The sequence below is a fragment of the Carassius carassius genome, chromosome 40 (assembly GCF_963082965.1).
Source record: "Carassius carassius chromosome 40, fCarCar2.1, whole genome shotgun sequence".
Taxonomy (NCBI): domain Eukaryota; kingdom Metazoa; phylum Chordata; class Actinopteri; order Cypriniformes; family Cyprinidae; genus Carassius; species Carassius carassius.
The window spans coordinates 4,171,359-4,194,848 of NC_081794.1; the positions used below are offsets into that span (position 1 = coordinate 4,171,359).

Below are 23,490 nucleotides of genomic sequence, written 5' to 3' on the forward strand. Positions count from 1 at the left end.
AGCTGGCTATTATTAAGCCTCTCATTAGGTACAAATACAGCTTGATCCCAGATAATTAGTTAACTACAGAGTGATCTTGATTCTCCCTTCTCTTCCAAAAATACTAGAACTATCAGAATCCTCTATGTTTATCTGCAAGGATTTCCAGTCAGGATTTAGACCGAATCAGCACAGAGACTACTCTTATTAGAGTTACAAATGACTTTCACATACCCAATTATGGTTGTATTTGTATTGCTTTTGACACTGATGCAAAAATTATGTTGGCACTAATGGAACTGCTTTGGCTTGGTTCAAATTGTACTTATTTAACTGTTATTAGTTTGTAGCAGTAAATGAAAAAGTATCATATCAATCACAGATTCACTATGGAATACCACATTGCTCAGTTCTAGGACCTTTTGCTTTTTAACCTTTACATGCTATACCCTTGGGAGATATTATTAGAAAACATGGTGTTAATTGTTGGTTCACTGTAACGCTAATGATCCTCAGCTCTATATTCCTTTGTGACCTAACTAACAAAACATACCAATTCACAAAACTTATTGAATGCATAGTCCAAATGCAATGAATATTCTCTAAAACTTTATAGCATGTAACTATATTATAACATATAACTATATAACAATATTCTCTAAAACATGATAGCAGTGCTTTGATCATGAAACACTGAAGACTTGATTAATGGCTTCTGAAAATTAAGCTAGGCTACCACAAAAAATATGGTAATTAATATAAACAGAATATGAGCACTGGTCAGCTAGTACACATTTGTTTTATGATAATGACCAGCTTACTTAACATGATCTGTTATTATCTTAATACTGAAAATGAAAAATGTCTTGCAACTACAACTTTTAGGAGAGGTTTGTAAACAAATACTATTAAATATTCCAATGCTTTATTTATGCAACATTACTAATACAAATGAACCAAACCAGATCTTTATATTAAGCTGACTAAGCCTAATCTTAGCTCATTAGATCTTTCTTTTAGGCTGAAGTTCAGCAGATGATACTTGACATACAAATGGTGATCCTTCTTGGTTGTTTGTCTGGGAATGAGCAGGTAAATATGTGATGCTGATTAATTGCCGATATTGTCTTGCATGTGTCAACACAGATATGTGTCAACAACTCAAGACCTTACTGTAAGCCTGAGGTGAAGAGATTTCAAAATAAGATGATATCTCCAATCCTCCTCAATGCACTTGTCTGCTCAAAGTCCATCAATAAATACATCACTCTCTTGTTTGTTTTTGTTGCAGGCATATCAGGCTCTACATACACACTCGGCTATTTAACACATTGCATTTGTTAACATCCAAGTAAATTAATGGTGAGTGTTGTAAATTTAGCATTGCTCTGTCTGTCGGCTCCTTGCTGTGTATTAAAACGTGTGATCGCTCCGAAGTGCCAAGCCAGGCTCTGTCCCTTCAAGAGAGGATATCCTGATAATCACTTTCTCTTAATCCTGGATTTACAAAGCCAGGTACATATGATGCAAGGATTTTTCTTTTTTACATTCTGTATTCATTACACTTCCATGACATCAGAGAAAAAGGAGACAGATCCATTTATACATCTGGCAGACTGACAGATAAGGTCTAATCCTATCATTGGAAATAGATCCTGGGTGTCCAGCATCTTTTCTGGTTGTAGAAAGTGCCAAAAATGCTAATAATAGCCCAATTTGGAGAATGCATTTTCTTACTATGAGAGCTTGAGAGCTAGGTGACTGACATATCACTTGTCCATTAAGTTTTATGTAGTTTATATTATGATTTGAAGCAAGTGCTATAAGCATATGTGAGACGCTGTCCCTGTGTGCATACTGGGCCCAATGGACCCATAGACTCTGGTGTATTAGATCAGAAACACCATCAGTGTAATTGACAAATCGATGTTACAAATATCATGTTGTGTACTGACACTTTTCCTCAGGAGAAAACAGAGGTGTCTGACTCTGGTCTGGATTGTCTAACATGAAATGATCAGGGTGAGGATTTGCAGGTTAAGAAAGCTTAGAGGTTTAATGTCATGACGTCACTTTACTTAGCGGCCACTTTGATCCCTTCAGCCTGTAAGCCACTATTCTCTGGCAGCCTGTCGGAGGAGACCTGCACTGATCTCTGCTCTGGAGGATGCACCTTTCTGAAGGAGGGTATCCCTGAGAAGCTTCACTTTTCATCCTGACTCCCCACAAGTAATGAATCTCTGAGAGGACGAGCAGAGAAGCACACTTCAAAATGGCAGACAAGGATAGTGTTGAAAAATACTTGGAGAATAACCCTCAGTTTGCCAAAGAGTATTTCGACAAGAAGGTCCGATGCGAGGTCATCGCTGCCGCTTTTGCAGAGAGCCTTGACATCAAAGATCCAACCTCGTTCAAGGATGTCAGCCAAATCCAGGAGGCCACCATAATCTTTGACATGATCAAAGAAATGCATTCGCAGCAAATAATGGAAAAGGCCATGCACAAGGTCCTGCAGAGGATATGTATGCTGGTGAACGCAGACCGCTGCAGCTATTTCATATACCGAGCCAGAAACGGCATCCCTGAGCTCGCTTCGTGTCTTTTCGATGTCACCTCTATCTCGAAATATGAGGCGAATTTGGTCAACCCTCAATCTGAAATTGTCTTCCCTACTGACATGGGCATAGTTGGCCAAATAGTGACTACCAGAAAACCAGCTAATGTTCCCGATGTCAAACAGGTGAGTGAAAGAAGTAAAGCTGTCTTTTATAGCTCTCACTAGTTCATCTTTTTTTTTTTTACCTTTATTAAACCTCTTCAAATAATTATAATAATAAAGTATCAAATGCATTTAAATAAAAAGTTAAAAACAAAATAATCTACAAATAAGTAATACCAAAATACATAAAAGCAAATTATAACAAATTAAGTTTGATTTAAGGGGCTTAAATTGCAAGTAAAGTTTTAAGGCATTCATCTGCTTTATGGATTGAGATCAAATTTTTAAATGCCACAATACCAGGAGCAAAGAAATAAACATGGTGAATAAAACGTATCTATAATCAATGTATTGTTATTTTCCATACAAACCTGAAGTTGTACCACTTTTAACTTCATGCAAATCCTCCTCTTTTTTAAAACAGCATATAGCTATGTATCATCTGTGTAAACTGTGAAGAACTGCCGAAACCACATTTTTAAAAAGACCACTTTTATATTCTTAATAGAAGACAGCCTATGCAAATCATCCACATTAAACAAACAAGTTTTGTCAGCAACATTATTATTATGTTAATATGACTGAATTAACCAAATTACATTAGCTTATGGAGGTGAAAGCCTTTTTAGGTCATAGAGCAAGAGCTGTATTTTCGCTCCAATATGCTTTGACATGCAGTAAGTTGCAAGCAAAACATCTTCTTAGGTTTATTAGGCAGGCCTGATATCTAAAAGTCGACTATTAGTTTGACAAAGGATTATAGTTTTTCTGTCCCGTGGTCATGGAGGTCAGTCAACCCCCTGTAGAAAAGCAGCTTATTTTCTCTGCTCCTGATAGCCTGCTGCACATTGATATTATTTAGCAACAAATGACTGTTCTTTCAGTATTTTTTATTTTTAAGTCAGATGTTCGACAACCAAAGCTTCAGCACTTGTTGACTCATAATTAAGATTAATTGCTCATGAAAATTAACTGTGGAAGTGCGGATTACTCTTTATATGCTTACTAAATAAGCCAACAGTAAAACTGCAGATTAAAATGTTGCATATTTATATTGATTGAAAATGTTATACATCAAATTTACAATTAAATGTCAAAAACCAAAGTTTTACCAAACAAAATGTTCTTTACTATATATATATACTATACATGATACACATTTAAAATCATCAAGCATATCCATACAGCCTTCAATGCATAATATGAGTATAAAAATAATAAATAATAAACAATTAAAGATGCATACGTATGCTATAAATAGCAGCATGGTGTTTAATCATGGCACACCAGTGCAACCTCATCTTAAGTGGCCAAGACAGGGTTAAATCTATTAACCTTCATTACATAACACAGAAGTGTAAATTTAGGTAGAATTAGTCTCAGTGACAAGAGAGCCCTTACTATGACTGATTAAAACGTCTAATTTAGTAACAGTTCTTAAGTTTTCGAGTGTGAAAATATATATATTAACAATATAAATAATATAACACCTATGTACAGAAATGTTTATTATTTTATTATTTAAGCAAACATGTTGTAGCCTACTGGCTAAAATGGTGGAGGAATTAATGGATATTTTGTATTAAGCAGTTTTAACCCATTTCTATTTCAACCAGTGTATTATGAAACAGCTGTATCAAACATTAACCAATGTATTTGTTCCTTAGAATCCCAAATTCAGTGATTTTGTGGACAAGCAAACAGGATACACCACTAAAAACATGATGGCTGCCCCTCTCATGAACGGGAAAGACCCACTTGGTGTGGTCATGGCAATTAACAAAGTGGGAGGAAATGAATTCTCCAAAGCAGATGAAGACGTGAGTATCTGAAAAATGACATCAGTGTGAACATCTTTTTAAAACGTTCACTATAGGCCTACAGCTGCAAAGCAGAAATCATGTGATACTGACCTCAAATTTGTTCTGAATCAGATTGATCAGATTATTTGCCCTATTCTATGAGGTTCACACCGCCCAATTGCTACTCAAAACTAGCCCAAAACTAGCCTAATCGCGTAAATATACGTGTTTTGGCGGGGTTCCTATGGTAAAATTTGCATTCCAGGGGCTAAATGTCACGTTATTTGGGTCGTTTTGCATTGGTGTGGATGCTAAAAGAATTAAAAGTTACAGTTACCTTTATAGTTATTCTTGGTTTGGACGGACCTTTTTGAGACTACAATTTCACTTTGTCAGTATAAGCATGTAGCCATAACAATAGCCTATATTTTTTATTATCAAGTAAATGTTTTACAAATGTTTTTCAGCTCTTCTCCAAGTACATCACCTTCGCCACAGTCATTGGCCTACAGCATTACACCTCATACATGTATAACGTGGAATCTAGAAGAAGCCAGGTAATGCTGCGGACTACAACACTTAATATTTGACTGTGATTTGGATCTTGACTGTGACTGTATACTGCTGCCATAGGTTCTTTTATGGTCTGCGAGCAAAGTGTTTGAAGAGTTGACGGACATTGAGCGACAGTTTCACAAGGCTCTGTACACTGTCAGGACCTACCTCCAGTGTGAGAGGTACTCTGTCGGCCTTCTGGACATGACCAAAGAAAAGGTTTGTGACACATGGTGATCATCCTTCAATTTTGATCAGCGATTCATGAAAACACTCAACCTTGCTTTGATTGTTTAGGAGTTCTACGATGAGTGGCCAATTAAACTGGGTGATGTGGAGCCATACAAAGGCCCAAAGACACCTGACGGCAGGGTAACAGATTTGTTTCTCTTCACTAAACAAGTCAGTGTTGCTGTTTAGTATTATTACAACTTTTTCTATCTTATAACAGGAAATCAACTTCTACAAGATCATTGATTATCTCTTAGAGAGCAAAGAAGAGATCAAAGTCATACCGTAAGCATATTTCTTATAGCATTAAAATACATTCTTTGCTCATATTGTAAAAACTCATACAGTAAACTACATGGGAAACACTATCTGGACACCATTTTCTAATAGGTTTGGCTATTTCAGTAATGTCTATGAAGACAAATCAACAGAACTGAACACAAGGCCTGAACCAGACCTGAACCCAAATTAACACCCTTCACTCTTAAAAATGAAGGTTCTTTATCGGCATCTATGGTTCCATAAAGAACCTTTAACATCCATGGAACCTTTTCGACTGCACAAAAGGTTCTTTAGATTCTTCTTCACTCTACGAAAAAAAAAATCTTTTAAGAACTGTTCACTGTAAGGTTCTTTGGGGAATCCAAAAAGCAGATCTATTGGAACATTTTCAGAAAGACCACTTTCTAGTAATGCCTATAGTTTTGAAGTGAAATTCTAAGCAGGCACAAACACTCACCAGCAACTTTATTAGGTACACCTTACCAATAACGGGGTTTGCCTTCAGAACTGGTTTAATTCTTCATGACATAGATTTAACAAGGTGCTATAAACATTCAGCAGATTTTGGTCTAAATTGACATGACAGCATTACACAGCTGCTGCACATACTTCATGATGTGAATTTCCAATTTCACCACATCCCAAACATTACAGTACTCTTTTGGATTGAGATCTGAGGCCATTTTGAGTACAGCAAACTCATTGTCATGTTCAAGAAACCAGTTTGAGATGATTTGAGCCTTGTGGCATGACATGTATTTTGGAAGTAGCCACCACAGGATGGGTTCATTGTGGTCATAAAGGGAGGGACATGGTCCATGGCTCTCTTTATACACTAGAGATGGCTTTGTGAGATAATCCCAGTAGATCAGTTTCTGAAATACCCAGACCAGCCCATCTGGCACCAATAACCAACTTAAATCAACTTTCTTCCCCATTTTGATGCTTGATTTGAACTTCAGCAGATTGCCTGACTATGTCTACATCCCTAAATGCATTGAATTGCTGTCATGTGATTGGCTGATTTCATAGTTGCATTATTAAGCAGCTCAACAGACATATTAGAGTAGCCTGGTATAGTAATTGGGTGTCCATGTATGCCCATATAGCATACCAGCTTACCAGCCTCTCTCATTTGAATGTTTTTGCTTCCAGAACTCCTCCTGTTGATCACTGGGCACTTGTTAGTGGCCTCCCCACCTATGTGGCTGAAAATGGCTTTGTAAGTCCAAAGTATTTTCTTAAAATCGAATTCTTTGAAATCGTAAAGGTACGATATTCAAAAATTATGTTTAATAATGTTTGTGTTAAACTCAAGATCTGGTTTGACCAGTGCCCTTGTACAAATGCTTATTCTAAAAATGTCCCAGGTTAAATAACTACTTAACCCAGAGGTCTCAAACTCAATTCCTGGGGGGCCGCAGCTCTGCAGAGTTTAGCTCCAACTCGCACCTGCTTTATTGATCCTGAAGACCGTGATTAGCTAGATCAGGCGTGTTTAGATTTGGAGCTAAACTTTGCAGAGCTGTGCATTCTCCAGGAACTGAGTTTGAGACCAGTGACTTAACACAAGTTAAATGAGCTAATCAATGGGGTAAACGACTTGCTGTATTATCGCTTACGTTGACTGAGATTTGTTTCTTTCTCCAGATTTGTAACATGATGAATGTTGCTGCTGATGATTACTTTACATTCCAGGTACTGTAATCCATTCCAGGATAAACCTTTCAGTGATCAACACCTGAAATAGACACAAACCTGTAAAAAACACTCTTTTTTCACTCTTTAGAAAGAAGCTGTGGACGAGTCGGGTTTTGTCATTAAAAACGTCCTGTCCCTTCCTATTGTCAACAAGAAAGAAGAAATAGTGGGAGTTGCCACTTTCTTCAATCGGAAAGATGGCAAGCCATTCGATGAGCAGGATGAACAAATTACTGAAGTGAGTCGTTAAGTGTTCACCATCCTGTTAGCTCCTTTTAAATTTTGTGCTGCAACACTAATGTGGTTTTCTGACTTTGTTTTAGGCCCTAACACAGTTCCTAGGATGGTCTGTACTGAATTGTGACACATATGACAAACTGAATCGGACAGAGTGGAGAAGAGAGATTGCAGCAGAAATGGTCATGTACCAGACCAAAGCCACCCCAGCTGAAGTCCAACAGATTCTGGTGAGGCATCATACAAGCTCATGCTATAAAGAAACTTTAGTCTTTATCATGTTAACTAAACATTTTTTCCCTCGTTAGAACACAAAGGAGAAGTTTGACATGAACCCTGAGGACTGCGATCAGAAAGAAATGTACAAACTCTTGGTATGTTTTTTTTTTTACTCTGAACCTTTATATTCATAGTGAACATAGCATTGATCTAAAATGTTGAACATGAAGGATGACTTTTTAAATGTATCTACTTGTATTTTAATACACAGAGAGCCAACATTCCAGAAGCCAAAGATGTGGATCTGCTATTATTTAGTTTTAGTGACTTGCCTGTCTCTGAGCTTGACCTTATAAAATTTGGCATTCGCTGTTTCTTTGAACTTGGAGTGGTAGAGAAGTTCAAAGTGCCAGCAGAGGTGAGACTGGACTTAATATATTGTAGAAACTACTGTATACTGTATTTCTTTGAACAGTGCAATAGCCGTGATGTGATGTCATGCTCTGTGGTATCTTATTTAAATGCATCAATTAAACAAATAATAATATATCCACAATCTACACCAATTTCTGCAACACTGCCCATTTGCAGCCTAAAAGTTAGAGTGATTTTGATTAAGAAGAGGTCTGTGTTGCTGTTCTTCAGCATTCACATACATATACATGGATGTGTAGTGCAACAACCGCTCAAGGTTAATTTTCCAAGCAGCACTCATCTTATTACTAGAGCCTGTTTATTTTTGGCAGGTGATTAGCGATTACCAGACTCACACAGAAAGCTCAGCAGATTTCCACAGAAATCAGATGTCCACATTTCACAAACTTCCATTTTATGGAAAACAAATCTGGGCCTATGAATGCAACTGTTATTGGACTTTCATGTAGTGTGACATGTTCCTTCAGTTTTGGGATGAAATTGTTTGGGCCTACACTTGCTCCAGGTCCTGACAAGATGGATGTACACTGTACGAAAAGGCTACAGAGATATCACCTACCACAACTGGAGGCATGGGTTTAACGTGGGCCAGACCATGTTCTGTCTTCTTCAGGTAGGTTTTTAATCCACACATCATGCTATTTGTCAGCAAAGAGGCTGTAATACTGAATATTGTTTGCTTTCCCAAAAGACTGGAAGGCTGAGAAAATACTACTCGGACCTTGAGTCCTTTGCAATGGTAGCGGCTGCATTCTGTCACGACATTGACCACAGGGGTACCAACAATCTCTACCAGACAAAGTAATTTAGCGTATATATTTTTTACATCTAATATTTTCAAAAAAGACATAGAAGGCATTTTACTCCCAATCTATTTCCAATGCAGGAGCGCATCACCACTGGCCAAGCTACATGGATCTTCCATCTTGGAAAGGCACCATCTTGATTACAGCAAGACGCTGATGGCAGATGAGGTTTGTTATGTCATAAAGCACAAAGTGTTCCAGAGCTCAATATGACCACCAGGTAAACTTTATTTTTTGGCTTTTTTTTACAGAGCGTTAACATTTTCCAAAGTTTGCAGAAACGCCAGTTTGAGACAGTCCAGCACTTGCATGATGTCTGCATCATTGCGACTGACCTGGCCTTGTATTTCAAGTAAGCTCTCAATAGCATGCCTTCATCTACTGACACTCTATCATATTGATGATGGTCCCATTTTCTTCCCCAACCCAGAAAAAGGACCATGTTCCAGAAGATCGTTGATGCCACTGAACCAATGAGTGATGAGAAGGAAGCGATTGCCTATGTGTCCAACAATCCCATTAGGAAGGAAATCATTATGTAAGCATCACTTCTCAGTAGAACCCTGCTGCTTGAGAACACACTGAACTGAGAGTTTGAAGACATGTGTTTGATTCCAAACAGGGCAATGATGATGACTGGATGTGACTTGTCTGCCATTACCAAGCCATGGGAGGTCCAGAGCAAAGTAGGTACAACTTTGGTTATTCATGGCTGGGATTATCCAGCATTGACATTCATTTAACCTAAACACACTCTATCTGAAGGTTGCTCTCATGGTGGCAGCTGAATTCTGGGAGCAGGGAGACCTGGAAAGGACTGTGCTAGACCAACAACCCATTGTAAGTTAGTGGAGATCAGTTTTGCTTTAAGAAAGGTCGCATTATGATAAAAGTAGTGTCTGAATGAGAATACGTATCCTTTGAATCTTTTCACAGCCCATGATGGACAGGAACAAGGCGGATGAACTTCCGAAGATGCAGTGTGGTTTCATTGACTTTGTGTGCTCATTTGTGTACAAGGTAAATCCACCCAACTGTCAATCAATTTTGTTTTTGCACAATCCAGACATCCATGTAAATGGGGCATCTGTCCATAATGGCCTCTTCCTTGCATGTCAGCACAACATTGCTTAAGTGTTCTGACAGGGAATGATAGATCGGCAGTTACAGGTATGCTTGTGAATGCTTGCAGTAACAGGCCTCTTTTCTCATACAGGAATTTTCAAGGTTCCACAAAGAGATCACTCCCATGTTCGATGGCCTGAACAACAACAGAGTCCATTGGAAGGAACTGGCTGATATTTATCAAGCAAAAGTAGACGCTATAGAGAATGAACGAAAACGGCTAGAAGAGGAGCAGGCTAAAAAAGGCATGTTGGACCCATTAGTTGACATCTTTTTGTTCGTTTGTGGACAGGGATTGTAGATTAAAGGGATAGTTCACAAAAAACAGGAACATTTTATTAATTACTCACCTTCATGTCGTTCCAAACCTGTAAGACCTTCGTTCATCTTCAGAACACAAATTAAAATATTTTAGATGAAATCCAGGAGCTTTCTGACCCTGCTTAAACAACGCAACACAACTGAAATTTTCCCAGGCCCAGAAACGTAGCAAGGACATCGGTAAAATTGTCCACATAACATCACTAATTCAACAGTAATTTTACGAAGCTATGAGAAAACTTTTTGTGTTCAAAGATAATAACTGAACGATTCTTGGACAAAGATGAGCAAAGTTGAGGGTGAGTGATTAACAACAGAATTTAAATTTTTGGGTGAACGAACCCTTTAAGTGGAAGAAATGATGAGGGAAATTGATCAGAAAATGGCAAAGGATGCAGAAAAAAGGTACACTTTCCAAAGGTACGCTATTGTACCTTACCACTAAAGGGTGCATAATAGTACCCAAATTCTACATATTTCAACCTCTTGAAAGTGTTTATGGCATATCCTGTTCTAATCTGACCTCAAAGCCTTGGGTAACATACATAACTTTGCAGCAACTTGATTTTTCTTTTGTATATTTTTTTCTTCACTGAACCAGCTGGTGATGATGGTGGAGAGGGAGGAAAGTCCAAAACCTGCACCATATTTTAAACATCATCTGACAGAAATTCAGAGCCACAGAGAAGTCTGGGCCAGCATGTAGAGGGAGGTGAAACGTGCTCCTAGGATCACTACATTTTCACCAGCTTTCTTTCTCATTTCCTCGGATGTACCTTCTCCAAGTGAACACGTAGGCATTCACCAGAAATGGAAGAACTGTACCTGTCAGATGTTTTTTCTGATGGGGTGCCAGCCTAGAGCACCATATAGACAATTTCAAGCTTGTTCCTTATCCCTGATTTCACCCAAACTGTACCTTTTAACAACTAACTACACTGGAGGAAGTACTGCATATGCAACTTGCCACACTGTGGTGGCTGAAACACAACTCTACAAATATTTATTGTGCTGTAGTTCATAGAGCTTACCTGAAGTACGGATTTTGAGGCCATAACAGTTCTCAAGACTGTTGTATGTTGTTAAACAGCATAACATTAGAGCAATACGTATGAACAACTTTCTTACCAGTTGTTAATTTCTCAAAATAGCATTCTTCTCGATTTCATAACAGTTCCAATTTGATATTTATTCTTGTGATGAATTCACTGAATCACACTTAAGGGAGTAGTGTGTAATTTCTCCACCAAGTGAGAATTGCAAAAATGCTGACTGTTCTTGAACAAGTTTCCTCAACACACCCCTCACCTGTAATTGGTCAAACAATCAGATAGCCCCGCCCCCAAACAAACACCATTGGCATCACTTTAAATTACACACTTCACTTTTAAACTACCAAAAAGCATATTTGAATACATATCAGTTGCTTTGTTTAGGGTTGAAGGACTAACTCATTTGAATAAGCTTTTAGAAGCTGATTGCTTATTAGCAAATGCATTGCGAAATGTACAAAGATCTCATGTTACAAGTCTTGCACACTGACTACTTGAGTTAAGTTTATCAAAAGAAAGATAGCACTGCCAAGGCTAAAGATCTTGTAACTTGCACGTTTGGATGGATGCGAAACGGGATGTCTTTTCTACTTTTTTGTTCTCTATAGATGATGAAGCTGTGGATGCAATATGGCCAATTCTGTGAATATGTGGAGAACATTTATGACCAGAACTTTGATGTTTGTTCTTTAGTCATTTATTGATACCTAAGCACCACACATAGTTTTCAACCATAATGTATTACATATAGTGTATTACATAGAATATCAACTGATAACATAGAGGTACTTGTTTATACCAAAGATCTAAATGATGTTTAAGTGGTATTCTATTGAGCAGGGTATACAAAACGTCAGGGAATATTTAGAAAGTGCATTGCATGCTATGACAGGGCAAGTGGGAACGGTCAGTACTTGAACCTGTAAGGAGATTTGAAGTGAGTTTGATGGGGGAGCAGCTCCTGAGATTCACTCCATTTTAATCTTTAAACACCATGCTTATTTAAAGCAGACTACTGAAGCATCTAGATATCTCCTCTGGCAGAAAGCACAAACCCAATTCGTAAGGTCAAAGTCTCTCTTTCCTGATCGTTAGAGAATCTGATGACAGCGGATAACTTTTGAACTAGTGAATGAACCACAGATTTTGTCTGATTTCAAAAAGAGGTCATTCTGCTTTAGAAAAAAACACCAGGCAACGACAAAAGCAAGTAACCTATGGCGAGATATAGTAAATCCATTGAAAAAATATATAATCTAATGCAATATCCGCTTGTTAGAAAAAAACATTGAAGGCCTTTAATCCAATAACAGGGGCCACGACAGTCTGTAGTGACTACACTTAAATGTCAAACCCTCTAAGTCCAGATCAGACTGAAGAGGCCAAAAGTGAGTAAATCTCATCTCAGGTTAATGCATTTTGTTGGGATTATGAACAATAATATCTACAGTCATTTGGAGTGAGTGTGGGACTGATATCCAATAATCTTATTTACAGAATACTACTGCACATATACTGTAAATTATGTCATGAGAACAAATAAACACATTATTCTGAACTTTGAGTCTCAGGTAGTCTTTCACCATATCAGCTATTAGCTTGATGTCTCTGTGACCACAGAGTTCTGTTCGGTTGCTTAGAAGGCATGTCAGGAGGAACCTCTCCTGACTTTTCTATCATGCAGAGGATTACCTAATAAAGCTGGATCATCCCCAGGTAAAGAGGCTCGGGTAATTGGCTGAGAGCCGAGACAAACCACTTTTCTTTCTATGGGTCTTTCAATATAGAACCAAAGTCTTCATGTTTAACTTTTATAACACTAGACTCCACCTGTCATTTTATGATTTGTGGAAACACAGAAATGCATCATAAATGCAATCACATGGGAACTTATACATGCATGCTGAATAATGGATTAGAGTGAACAAAAGGATTTCTGAACCCAGTCTGACTGATTCTTCACATTGATTGGCTGGCAGCCACCTTTGGGTAAGCCGAGGCCCAGGGCAGTTTGACACTGTGACCAAGAGAGAGGCTGATGTGAGGGGTATTAAATAGAAAGTCTGTCCATTTTAATAAGTTTGTGATTTCAAGGCATAAAGGACAACTGTCATTCTGTCAACATTTAATGGGTCAGATTATACAAACATTGATAGGGTCTGCCTGTAAACTCAGTAGATTGTTAAGTAACTATGAGTTCCTAAAATAATGCTATTGACTGCTGTACTTACAGGAACACAAACATGTCTTCAGTATAATCATCTGAGCTCAAGTTAACAAACACTACTGATAAACACAGCAGGCCTCATTCATACAAAATCTGAGCAGAACAAATATAAAACTATTATATTAGATGTTGCATGTTCACATAAAAATGATTTTACAAGCACTTATTTCATTTTTGTGCAATTATGTCAATTGTAAACAAACACACACACACACACACACACACACACACATATATATATATATATATATATATATATATATATATATATATATATATATATATATGATTTAAAAAATAATACAAATGTGATATTGCTCATATATAGACAATTAATTTTTGTATTACTTTGTGTGTGTGCACAATGCAACAATAACTAACAAATTTTTATGCATTTCTTCGAGATGAGATTAAATTCTTTGCATGAACATTTTTATGCTTGAATGAAACCTAGTAGAAATTCTAAAAAATTGTTTTTTACAAATCACCAAATTGTAATCAAACTATACTTCTCAAAAACAAAGCTAACCAGAAGAAAAGAAAAGGGTAGGCATGAGATTCTTTTGGATCTTCCTTTCCTCGACTCAGAGAAACATGTCTTCAAAATACTCGTCAAACTCTTCCTCCCTGAAAGAGAACCAGACGTTTGTCAGAGCACTGTTTTAGAAACACATTTCTCACATTTGTGTGCATATATACTCCACATTGTAGTAAAATATATTGTAATGATTCATAAACGGGACTCACCGTGACTTCTCCTCCACGGTAGGCGCTGGACCCCTCCAGTGGTCAGACTCTGAAGGACCCTCTTCTTCTCCACTCTCTGCAGCTGAAGAACACATCACATCAGACTCACGTATCTCGAAGTACACTGCTAGAGCAGGATTTATACCTGATAAAGGTATTGTGGTGAAAACACTACTCGGTGTGTGGTGAGTTACATGCACACATGCAATATTTAAGGTCAGGGATTTAAATGACCCATCCAAAATCTGCTATTACCTGCGATTTGTCTGAATAAAGATGTTAGTGGAGCTGTTTAAGAGGTCTGAACATGATTATTGAGCTATACTGAGAACATTCTCTGCCTGGGGGCGCTAGATGACAGCCATTAGTCATTTTTGGTGGAAAAAGTGGTATGCATACCTTTATCTGAACCCTGGGACTCCTCTGAACTTGAAGATGAGTATTCTGTACAGAAAAAAAAAAGTTTTTATTGAACAAGCAACTTTGGTCAAAATAAACTCTAGAATTTAAACCTAAATTCATGCATTCAGTTCCTTAATGTTTTTAAAGAAATTAACTAGAGTTAAAAAGACCACTGCAAAAATACAACAAAGTTAAGCATATACAGGCTTTGAAATGCTTTTCCTAATCTTCCATGTCTTGGGAAATGTTCGGAAGCTTGATTTGCCTTAATGCACTTACCTTTGCGCCTCTTTTTGTGTTTGCGCTTGTGCTTTCTGGATGATTTGGATGTCTTTGACAGTGACTTGTCCACGTTCTCTTTTGATCGCCGTCTCTTCTTCACTGTTACTTCCTTTCTCCTGGAACAGGCATCACAGTTTAAAGGTGGAGGTCTCAAGGTCCGAGAATATCATGTGATTGTGTTTGTAATGGCTCAATGTTCTTACTTGTGATGATAGTTTAGTTTAAAGGAACACTCTGGACACAGACCTTGAAAATAATGTGAAGATAGATCAATATTTAAAAAGACTGACAAAAATTCATTTAACTTTAAACTTTGAATAAAAAAAAAGGCAAATGTTAATGGTGACTGAGCAAACTGTTCACATTGGGGCTCTTAAATAATATAAATTCACTTAAATACTGTATACATTAAATAATAACAATATTTCACAATAAAAAAGCAGCCTTAATAAGAGACATCTTTCCAACATTGGAACACCTTAAGTATTCCAAACATTTGATGATATATGTATACAAAAAAAATAATATATATATATAATCAAATGTGTGTGTGTGTGTGTGTGCGTGTGTGTACACATATATGTATATATAGATACACAAATAGATAGATAGATAGATAGATAGATAGATAGATAGATAGATAGATAGATAGATAGATAGATAGATAGATAGATAGATAGATAGATAGATATTATTTCTTATGTTTTAATGTCATGTGTCTTTGATGAAAAAACTGTCAGAATCCTAAAAATTTTTCCAGGTTAAAACTTAAGTATAGTAATCTATACTTAAAAGACATGTTAATGCACTGCAGCCCATTGAGGTAAAGTAGCTTTCTTTCTTTATCCACAGTAACAGACATGGGCTTCCCTAATTCGGCACTAGTTGGATTAGCTCCACCCCTGTGTCCTGTCAGAACACTTACGCAGCTTCACCAGGGCGTTCCTCTTCTCCACTCGCTCCACATAGGCAAAATTCACCTCCCAGCTCTTCAGACCCTCCTTATTCTCACAGCGCTTGTTTCCGCAGAGGAACTGGCCTGTGTAATTCAGGACATCCACATGTGAAATCCACAGAGTTGCACTGAACATGCATGACAGAAAATATACAGAAAAGCTGACGAGCTGAACGGTTAACTGTGCAGAACTTCATTTACAGAGTTCTGCATATCATCTGCATAACATAGTTTGGCTAGTTTGCTTTCAGGTCCCTATAACATTTACTGCTGCAATTAACATCTATCTCAGTTGAGCCGGATGCGTGTTATCAGAAATGTTTTTTAACTGGAACCACATTCATATCACATTAGTAGTGTATGGTGACCCATAATGCATCCCACCTGATGCTGCATGATGAAAATACACACACAACACAACCAGGGAGAAGCCAATTAGAGAACCGGCTGCTGCACGTGATTTCACTGCTATTACTGACAGGAAACGCTGAGAGAGACAGACAGAGCGAAAGCCACTCTCCTCCCGTGACCTTGGCCTGGCTCAGATATCAGCTGGCTGACATTAGCTCCAGCAGGCTTACAAGGGGATCCTCCAGATTGGAGCCGAGGGAAAAGTGCGTCATCAGGGAGTTTTTCTGCCAGGCTTCCCAAACCTCCGACAGTGTGCCGTCTGGATCGGCTTTGGCCTGTACCTGATCACCTGAGCCCAAGCACACTTCTGCTGAATATCAACTGATTAAAGTATGGAAGCTTATTTCCACTAGGGAAGAAAAAATATAAAGGTAATTGTCAATTTTTATGACACAATTCAAACTTTTTCCCCCTCACAGTTGTAGGTTTATATCTCAAAAACCGGACTTGTTTTTTCGCAATTCTGGGTAAAAAGTTCTAAGTTGCGAGATATAAACTCAACTGTGAGATCTAAAGTCATAATCATGAGAAATAAACTCGCAATTCTGAGGGAAAAAGTGAGTTGCGAGGAAAAAAATTGAAAAAAGAAAAAGTCTGTGACACAAAAAAGTGAGACCTCAACTCAGAACTCTGAGAAAAATTTAGATCGCAAGATAAAATGTTTCAATGACCTGTTTTCATCCCATGGCCGAATCAAACCAAACAAACAAAAACAGTCAGAGCTGAGAGATAAAAAGTCACAATTACCCTTCTTTTTCAGAAAAAAGAGAATTCCAAAGAATTTTTTTTTTTTTTTATTGCGAGATAAACTGCAATTACCTTTTTTAATACCAAGTAAAAATAAATAAATAAATAACTCAAATGCGATTCTGAGAAAAAAGGTCTGAATTAAATAAATACATATAAAAGATGTAATTAGCTTTATTTTTTATTCTGTGGTGGAAATAAGCTTCCAAGTAAACATTAATTTCTGACACTGACATCATTAGGTCTTCCATGTATGTTCTCAATGGAAAAAGCCAATCTGAAAATGAGTTTCTTAGAAATTGTAGTAGCTTGTTTGGAAAAGCAGTGAGTTTAGTAATGAGGACTTGGATGTTTTTGCTATTGCTGACCTTTGATATAAATGCATCCAAGTTACACTGTGAAAAAACTAAACAAGGTGACTGTGCTCTGAAGGATTATGTCATGTTGCAGCTTGGCAGAAATGCTTAAGCTATGACGTGGCTGGCAGATGATCTCGCGGCAGAGAGAGTGACTGAGGCATCAACCTCACGTTGCACGTGCAAATTAAATTACCCCGTCTCTCTGATGACGTACATGTGACTTCAACCTCTCCAATTCTGCTTGCGTGAGCAGCACTGAAGCTGTTAAAGCCAGTGAAGCTGACAAACAGCGTCAAAACGCATCAGGGTTAACCCTCATTAGGAGTCCCAGGGATGCCCTCATTCTGCTGAACTGTGACAAATGACCAGCAGATGGGAACTCCTCATGACAAACTCCTAAAGGGTCCTGTTACAATATCCCTCAGCAGCAGAAACAGAGCGTGTTGGTCACGATGTTACATGCTTTGACATACATGGTTTTCATATTCGTTTTAGAAAAAAGGGAGTGGCGTTTACCAATTCAAAACAAGCCAGTTTGTGCAAGGATGTTGTGGATGAAATCTTCTATACACTGAGGTTCTCAATGGTTTTGACTCTGAGGGCCCCTTTACTTCTAGTACTACTACTGACAAGGCTGCTTGTTTTTTTTTTTACATTTTATTATTTACAGAAAATAGGAGCCGTAGTACATAAAAATAAATAAAATAATAATTGAATTCTGTCATTCCAGATGTTTCAGAAACTGAATTTTCCAGTAGTTGGTGATTTTTTTTCTTCTTCTTATTTTGTTATTATTATTTTTAAAATTTATTATATTTTTTTTTATCCGCAAATACCAATTTCCCGTCTGATAAAATATTTCAGAGCTTCACATATTTAGAAAAATGTATTATTTCAATCATTTCAGTGGCGCTTGCAGGTTTTAAAATGACACTTTCCTCATTTATTTCACTATTTATTAAATACTGTAAAAACCTGATCATAAAATAAAATATGCTGAGGTTACAAATTTAAATAGAAAATACATTTTTTTAAATGTCTTCTATAAGTCGTAGTAAAAATGTGCGAGTCATGATTTTTTAGCTCTGGAATGGGATAACATAAGTTATTAACAATTACACTAAAATTAAAAAAACTGAAAATGCAGCTGATTATTTAAAAGTATAATAAAGATGAAATCCAAAGACGCGTTGGTCAATGAGCCGCAGCGTTGGTCAATCTGCGGCTCAGTGTGCGAGTGATACCTGATGGCAGATGGTCAGAAAAAGTGTGTGAAGCGTATGATAATTTTATCACTCTTCATTGATTTGCTTATTTGTTTGTGTAATTTCACTGATTCTTACAAGTACTCCACCCTTGTTTACCCATCAAGATAGCTTGACTGTGAACCACGACCCAGAGACAACAGAAAATCATTGATTTCTGATTACAATTAGGTGATTTTCAACATCAGCTGCACTCAAAATATATTTTGGGGAACATTTTATTAAATTAAATATAGATGTAATCAAATCTGCCTCTATATCTTTTTTAATGGGGAAACAAGTTTGATTGAAACTTTTGGATTCTTAAATAGCTGATCAGTTTAGATATATGTTGCTCATTTGAACATCTCTTTTTTTTCAGTCCTGGTCCATCCCTGGTTTGGTGAGAAGACAGTGTTTCTTTACTGAAGGTGAAACAGTATCACCACCTAGTGGCTGAAGATGTTACTGTTTAGTTATTGCTCTGATTTGTAGACTTCCTTTTTTTTCATTATGCAACCAGAATGCTTCAAGTATGTGAACATATTAATGTTTTCAGTGCCACTTTAGTTTAGGGACCAATTCTCACTATTAAGAAGCTGAATATAAGCATGCATATTGACTGTTTATTAGTACATATAAAATACATATTCTGCATGAGCATATTTTAGGGCCCTAATCCAACCCCATACCTAAATGAACAACTACCTTACTAACTATTAATAAGCAGCAAATTGGAAGTTTATTGAGGCAAAAGTCACAGTTAATAGTTAGTTAATAGTGAGAACTGGTCTCCAAATTAAATTGTGAACATATATACAGGTGCAGAAATACAAATGTTCTTAAATTACCTTTTCCAGATATTACTTCATTTTCGATGCGCCACCGAAATCCAAACTAGTAACAGAAAAGTTCAAATTCAGTAAATCAGAAACCATAGAGCATTTAAGATCCTAAAAGACAACATGTCCAGAGAAAGTATTTTAGCAAGTGTGACTGTCTAAGGCTTCTAAAATATAAGCATGATCGAAACTATACTATACTATTAAGGCAACTGAAGCGTGATGCAACAAATACAATACAAAACAAAAGCACATTATGCAAACGTCAACTGTTCCGTTTCGAAAAACTGGATTCAGACTATCATTTCTTATGTCAGGCTTAAAAAGTAAAAGACGAACCTTATTTTCTTTGTATCTGCTGAGGTCAGCAATACAGTATTCCTTGAAGAGCTTGTCGTAGTATTTCTTGGCGAGCTCTTTCTCCCTAAACATTCCAGAAGCTTTATTTTAGGGTGACTGCGCAGAGATCACAAACCACAAACCAAGCAGACATTACCATGTCATATCCTCCTCATCCTCGTCTCTCCACAGGAAACGGTGGTTCTCTCTCACCACATCCAGGTCTGTCTTGTCTTTAGACCTGTGGATGGAAACACACTGCTCCAATCAGCCTCCATCAAAGCTAAACAAAGCTGAAGTGTGTCATTTCTGCACTAGTCAACTTTATACATCAAAGGTTTAATATCAGAAAAATTGTGTGACTTTATTGAATGTGTTTCTGTAGAATACAACGTAAGCTGCTCACGTGGATCGTCTGAACTCCTCAACCTTTCCTCCATAGTACAGAACGTAGTCGCTGACAAACTTCTTGTGACGTTCAAACTTACAAAATGCTGTTAAGGATTTTTCACCATTCCAAAGAAATACTTTAATACTTTAAAAAACAAATTATGATGAATTTACAATGGTTGAAATTCCCTAAAAATGCACTTTAAACACTCATGATAATTTATATGTTATGCAGTCTCAGGAGTTCAGGTGATAGAATGCAAAATGAAAAGCTAAATAGCTGCCACTGTCACAATAGCTGTTGAAAAACTCCCATTGACAGGATACAGCGTTCATTGATATCAGGTGTTGCCGTCGATTTCTGGCTTCCTCTCTTTCAGGAAAAAAACAAAAACAACATTTAATTTTAGTACATAACACATACTGGAATGCATGGACTTTGCTATTTTTGATGGACGTGACCTGTACCTGTCCCATTCATGAGCAGCAACATTTTTATGAGCCACCTTGGTGTGCTTTCCTTTCTGGAATGGCTTCTGTAACAGCTCATCTTTAGCTGCCCTAAAAACAGATACATGCTAGAGGACCAGTACTTAAAGGACAAGCACAAACCATTTATGTTAACAGCATTCTTTCTAATTAAATGCTGTTATTAAAAAATAAAATAAATTTTTTTTTAACAGATATTAAGAAATCCTTCCATTTCCTAGATTTTTATGTACCCTACCCAATATATAGATGAGTTTGTTTCTTCATCAGAGAAGATTTGGAGAAATGTAGCATTGCATCACTTGCTCACCAATGGATGCTCTGCAGTGAATGGGTGCCGTCAGAATGAGAGTCCAAACAGCTGATAAAAACATCACAGTAATCCACAAGCAATCCAGTCTATGAATTAACATCTTGTAAAGCAAAAAGATGCATGTTTGTAAAAGACAAAGTCATCATTATGGTGTTAACTTAAATTGTCCCTTCCAGCTAATATCCAAGACCATAATCCATAATAACACTTCTTTTGTTGTCCTCTCACATAAAAATCAATCCACATATTTATTAAGAACCGTTTTGGACTGTTTTGACTTGCTTGGTCTATGCATATTTCTCTCCTGATTAAGACGGGAGGACTTTTTACACTGGAGAAAGTAATAGTATGGATAGAGGACCTGTATGAAGTAAAAATATAATGACTTAATGATAGATTTGCTTCTTACGAACATGCATCTTTTCAACTCACAAGACATTCCCGGACTGGATTACTTGTGGATTATTGTGATGTTTTTATCAGCTGTTTGGACTCTCACTCTGACGGCACCCATTCACTGCAGAGCATCCACTGATGAGCAAGTGGTGGAATCCTAAATTTCTCCAAATCTGTTCTCTGATGAAGAAACAAACTCATCTACATCTTGAATGTCCATTTTCAGCAATTTTTCTTTTAATGTGGGAAGGTACCGTGTTCAAAAATATTGCGTTACTATGGTGCTTATCCCCAAAATATTATACAAAAAATCATGGTCTTTTTTGTTAGTGATATAAGACAAACTCTTACCTATTCTCGCCATTTTTGGACTGGCCTCCACCACCATCATCATCACTGAAATCTGAGTCATAGCCTCCACCTCCATGGACCTCACACAGAACACAACACAGCATTATTACAGTGCAACAACTAGACACTGCTAACACGAAATACACCATTAACAGTGTGCTGTATAACAGCAACTAAACCCATGAAATAAACTTATGACATCTAATATGTAAAAAGACTGAAAAGGTTCTTGGTGAACTTACATTACACAAAAAACATTATAATAATTAGATAAGTACACTATATAATGCATTGATCAAAGTTAAGTTCAACGCTTAGTATTGTTAGATTATACAATTTACATTTTAGATGTAGATTTACAATCTAAATCTGTTCTAAAGTTAATACAGTGACAAATAATGCGCCGTGGATGATCTATATGGGACTGGAGATAAATAGATTCTTCTCTTTCGTGTTTTGCATGACAAGCAGTCCCAGCATTAAAGTGCAAACAAATAAATCAAATCTCTAGATTCTTGTGCATGATCCATAACTACCTTAACAAGGTCTAGAGCAGTTTGATCCATGCCACTCATCTGTGTTTACATGCCGCAGAGTCTCAGACTGGCGCGAAGTGATGACGTAAACACCACGTGGGGGAAACAAAGTCTGGATACGTTGTGCTGCATTGAATGGGAGCTATTATAATTTCTATTGTTTCAGTTTGTGTGAATGTCTTGTTACAGTGCATTCGTAAGAACTCTTGTTTGTATACTTTACAAATCAAATAAGAGATCTTAATGTGAATGCGTTACAGATGAAATATAAAAGTGGCAAGTAGCCAGCATTTGGGTGTGATTTTAGTTGCCAGTGTTCTTTGTTTCAAACAGACCTTATTGTTCGCATTATAGTTCACATTTGTTTTCAGCGGAAATTGATGAAGACACAGTGACAGGAAATTATAGGGTGTAAGGGGGCGAAGTGCCATTTTCTCAAAAGTAGAACAACTGGTCTTTTATTCGGAGAAAAATGCTAAAAATGAAAGCACTGGAAGAGTAGCAGTGATCAGGACAGACACTTTACTGTTCTCAAATGTCTATGTGATAAATACATAAAAAGAGACAAAGAAACATCCTTATGGGCTTCTAAAAAAAGAACTGAAAAGAAAATCATTATGTAAAACGATTATGAATAATAATCATTATTATCAATGTTGTTGTATTGCTTATCAATGCATTAACTAACAATAAGCAATACATTAGTAACAGTAGGCTGTTTAATAATCTGTTAATGCCTACAACAGTTCAATTTTAGTTAAAAAATCTGAATTAATATCAACATTAACATTAAGTTTAATACATGCTTTAAATGTATTTTTATTAACCAATGTAGACCTTATTAACTTTGCAATATTATTATATATGTGTTATATGAACAATAAGTAATAGGCTTACATTTAATGCATAGTAAAATAGATAATTATTTTCTTTAGTGGCTGTTTTTAACTATAAACCTTTTTTGTACTGAAATAGGATTGCACATAATTTCTTTGC

General features: G+C 36.9%; 2 protein-coding genes across 2 annotated transcripts; one reads left to right on the plus strand and one right to left on the minus strand.

Moving 5' to 3' along the window:
* The first annotated feature begins 2,108 nt into the window (after window positions 1-2,108).
* LOC132121985 (cone cGMP-specific 3',5'-cyclic phosphodiesterase subunit alpha'-like) lies at window positions 2,109-10,900 on the plus strand. The gene is made up of 21 exons (XM_059531764.1): window positions 2,109-2,719; window positions 4,366-4,518; window positions 4,968-5,057; window positions 5,134-5,274; window positions 5,353-5,427; window positions 5,507-5,571; window positions 6,724-6,790; window positions 7,219-7,266; window positions 7,358-7,507; window positions 7,593-7,736; window positions 7,815-7,880; window positions 7,997-8,143; window positions 8,666-8,773; window positions 8,852-8,961; window positions 9,047-9,134; window positions 9,218-9,318; window positions 9,397-9,504; window positions 9,589-9,652; window positions 9,732-9,806; window positions 9,903-9,986; window positions 10,183-10,900. Exons 1-21 carry the CDS (start codon window positions 2,252-2,254, stop codon window positions 10,390-10,392), a joined length of 2,562 nt encoding a protein of 853 aa, XP_059387747.1. The 5' UTR covers window positions 2,109-2,251; the 3' UTR covers window positions 10,393-10,900.
* A 3,215-nt stretch (window positions 10,901-14,115) lies between these two features.
* fra10ac1 (FRA10A associated CGG repeat 1) lies at window positions 14,116-22,621 on the minus strand. Its single transcript, XM_059531766.1, has 14 exons — window positions 22,495-22,621; window positions 21,959-22,038; window positions 20,878-20,970; window positions 20,737-20,782; window positions 20,426-20,502; window positions 20,177-20,260; window positions 20,020-20,104; window positions 19,690-19,735; window positions 16,048-16,161; window positions 15,326-15,368; window positions 15,120-15,238; window positions 14,838-14,882; window positions 14,439-14,520; window positions 14,116-14,318 (listed from the first exon to the last, which is right to left on the minus strand). Exons 1-14 carry the CDS (start codon window positions 22,531-22,533, stop codon window positions 14,276-14,278), a joined length of 996 nt encoding a protein of 331 aa, XP_059387749.1. The 5' UTR covers window positions 22,534-22,621; the 3' UTR covers window positions 14,116-14,275.
* Window positions 22,622-23,490: the final 869 nt, after the last annotated feature.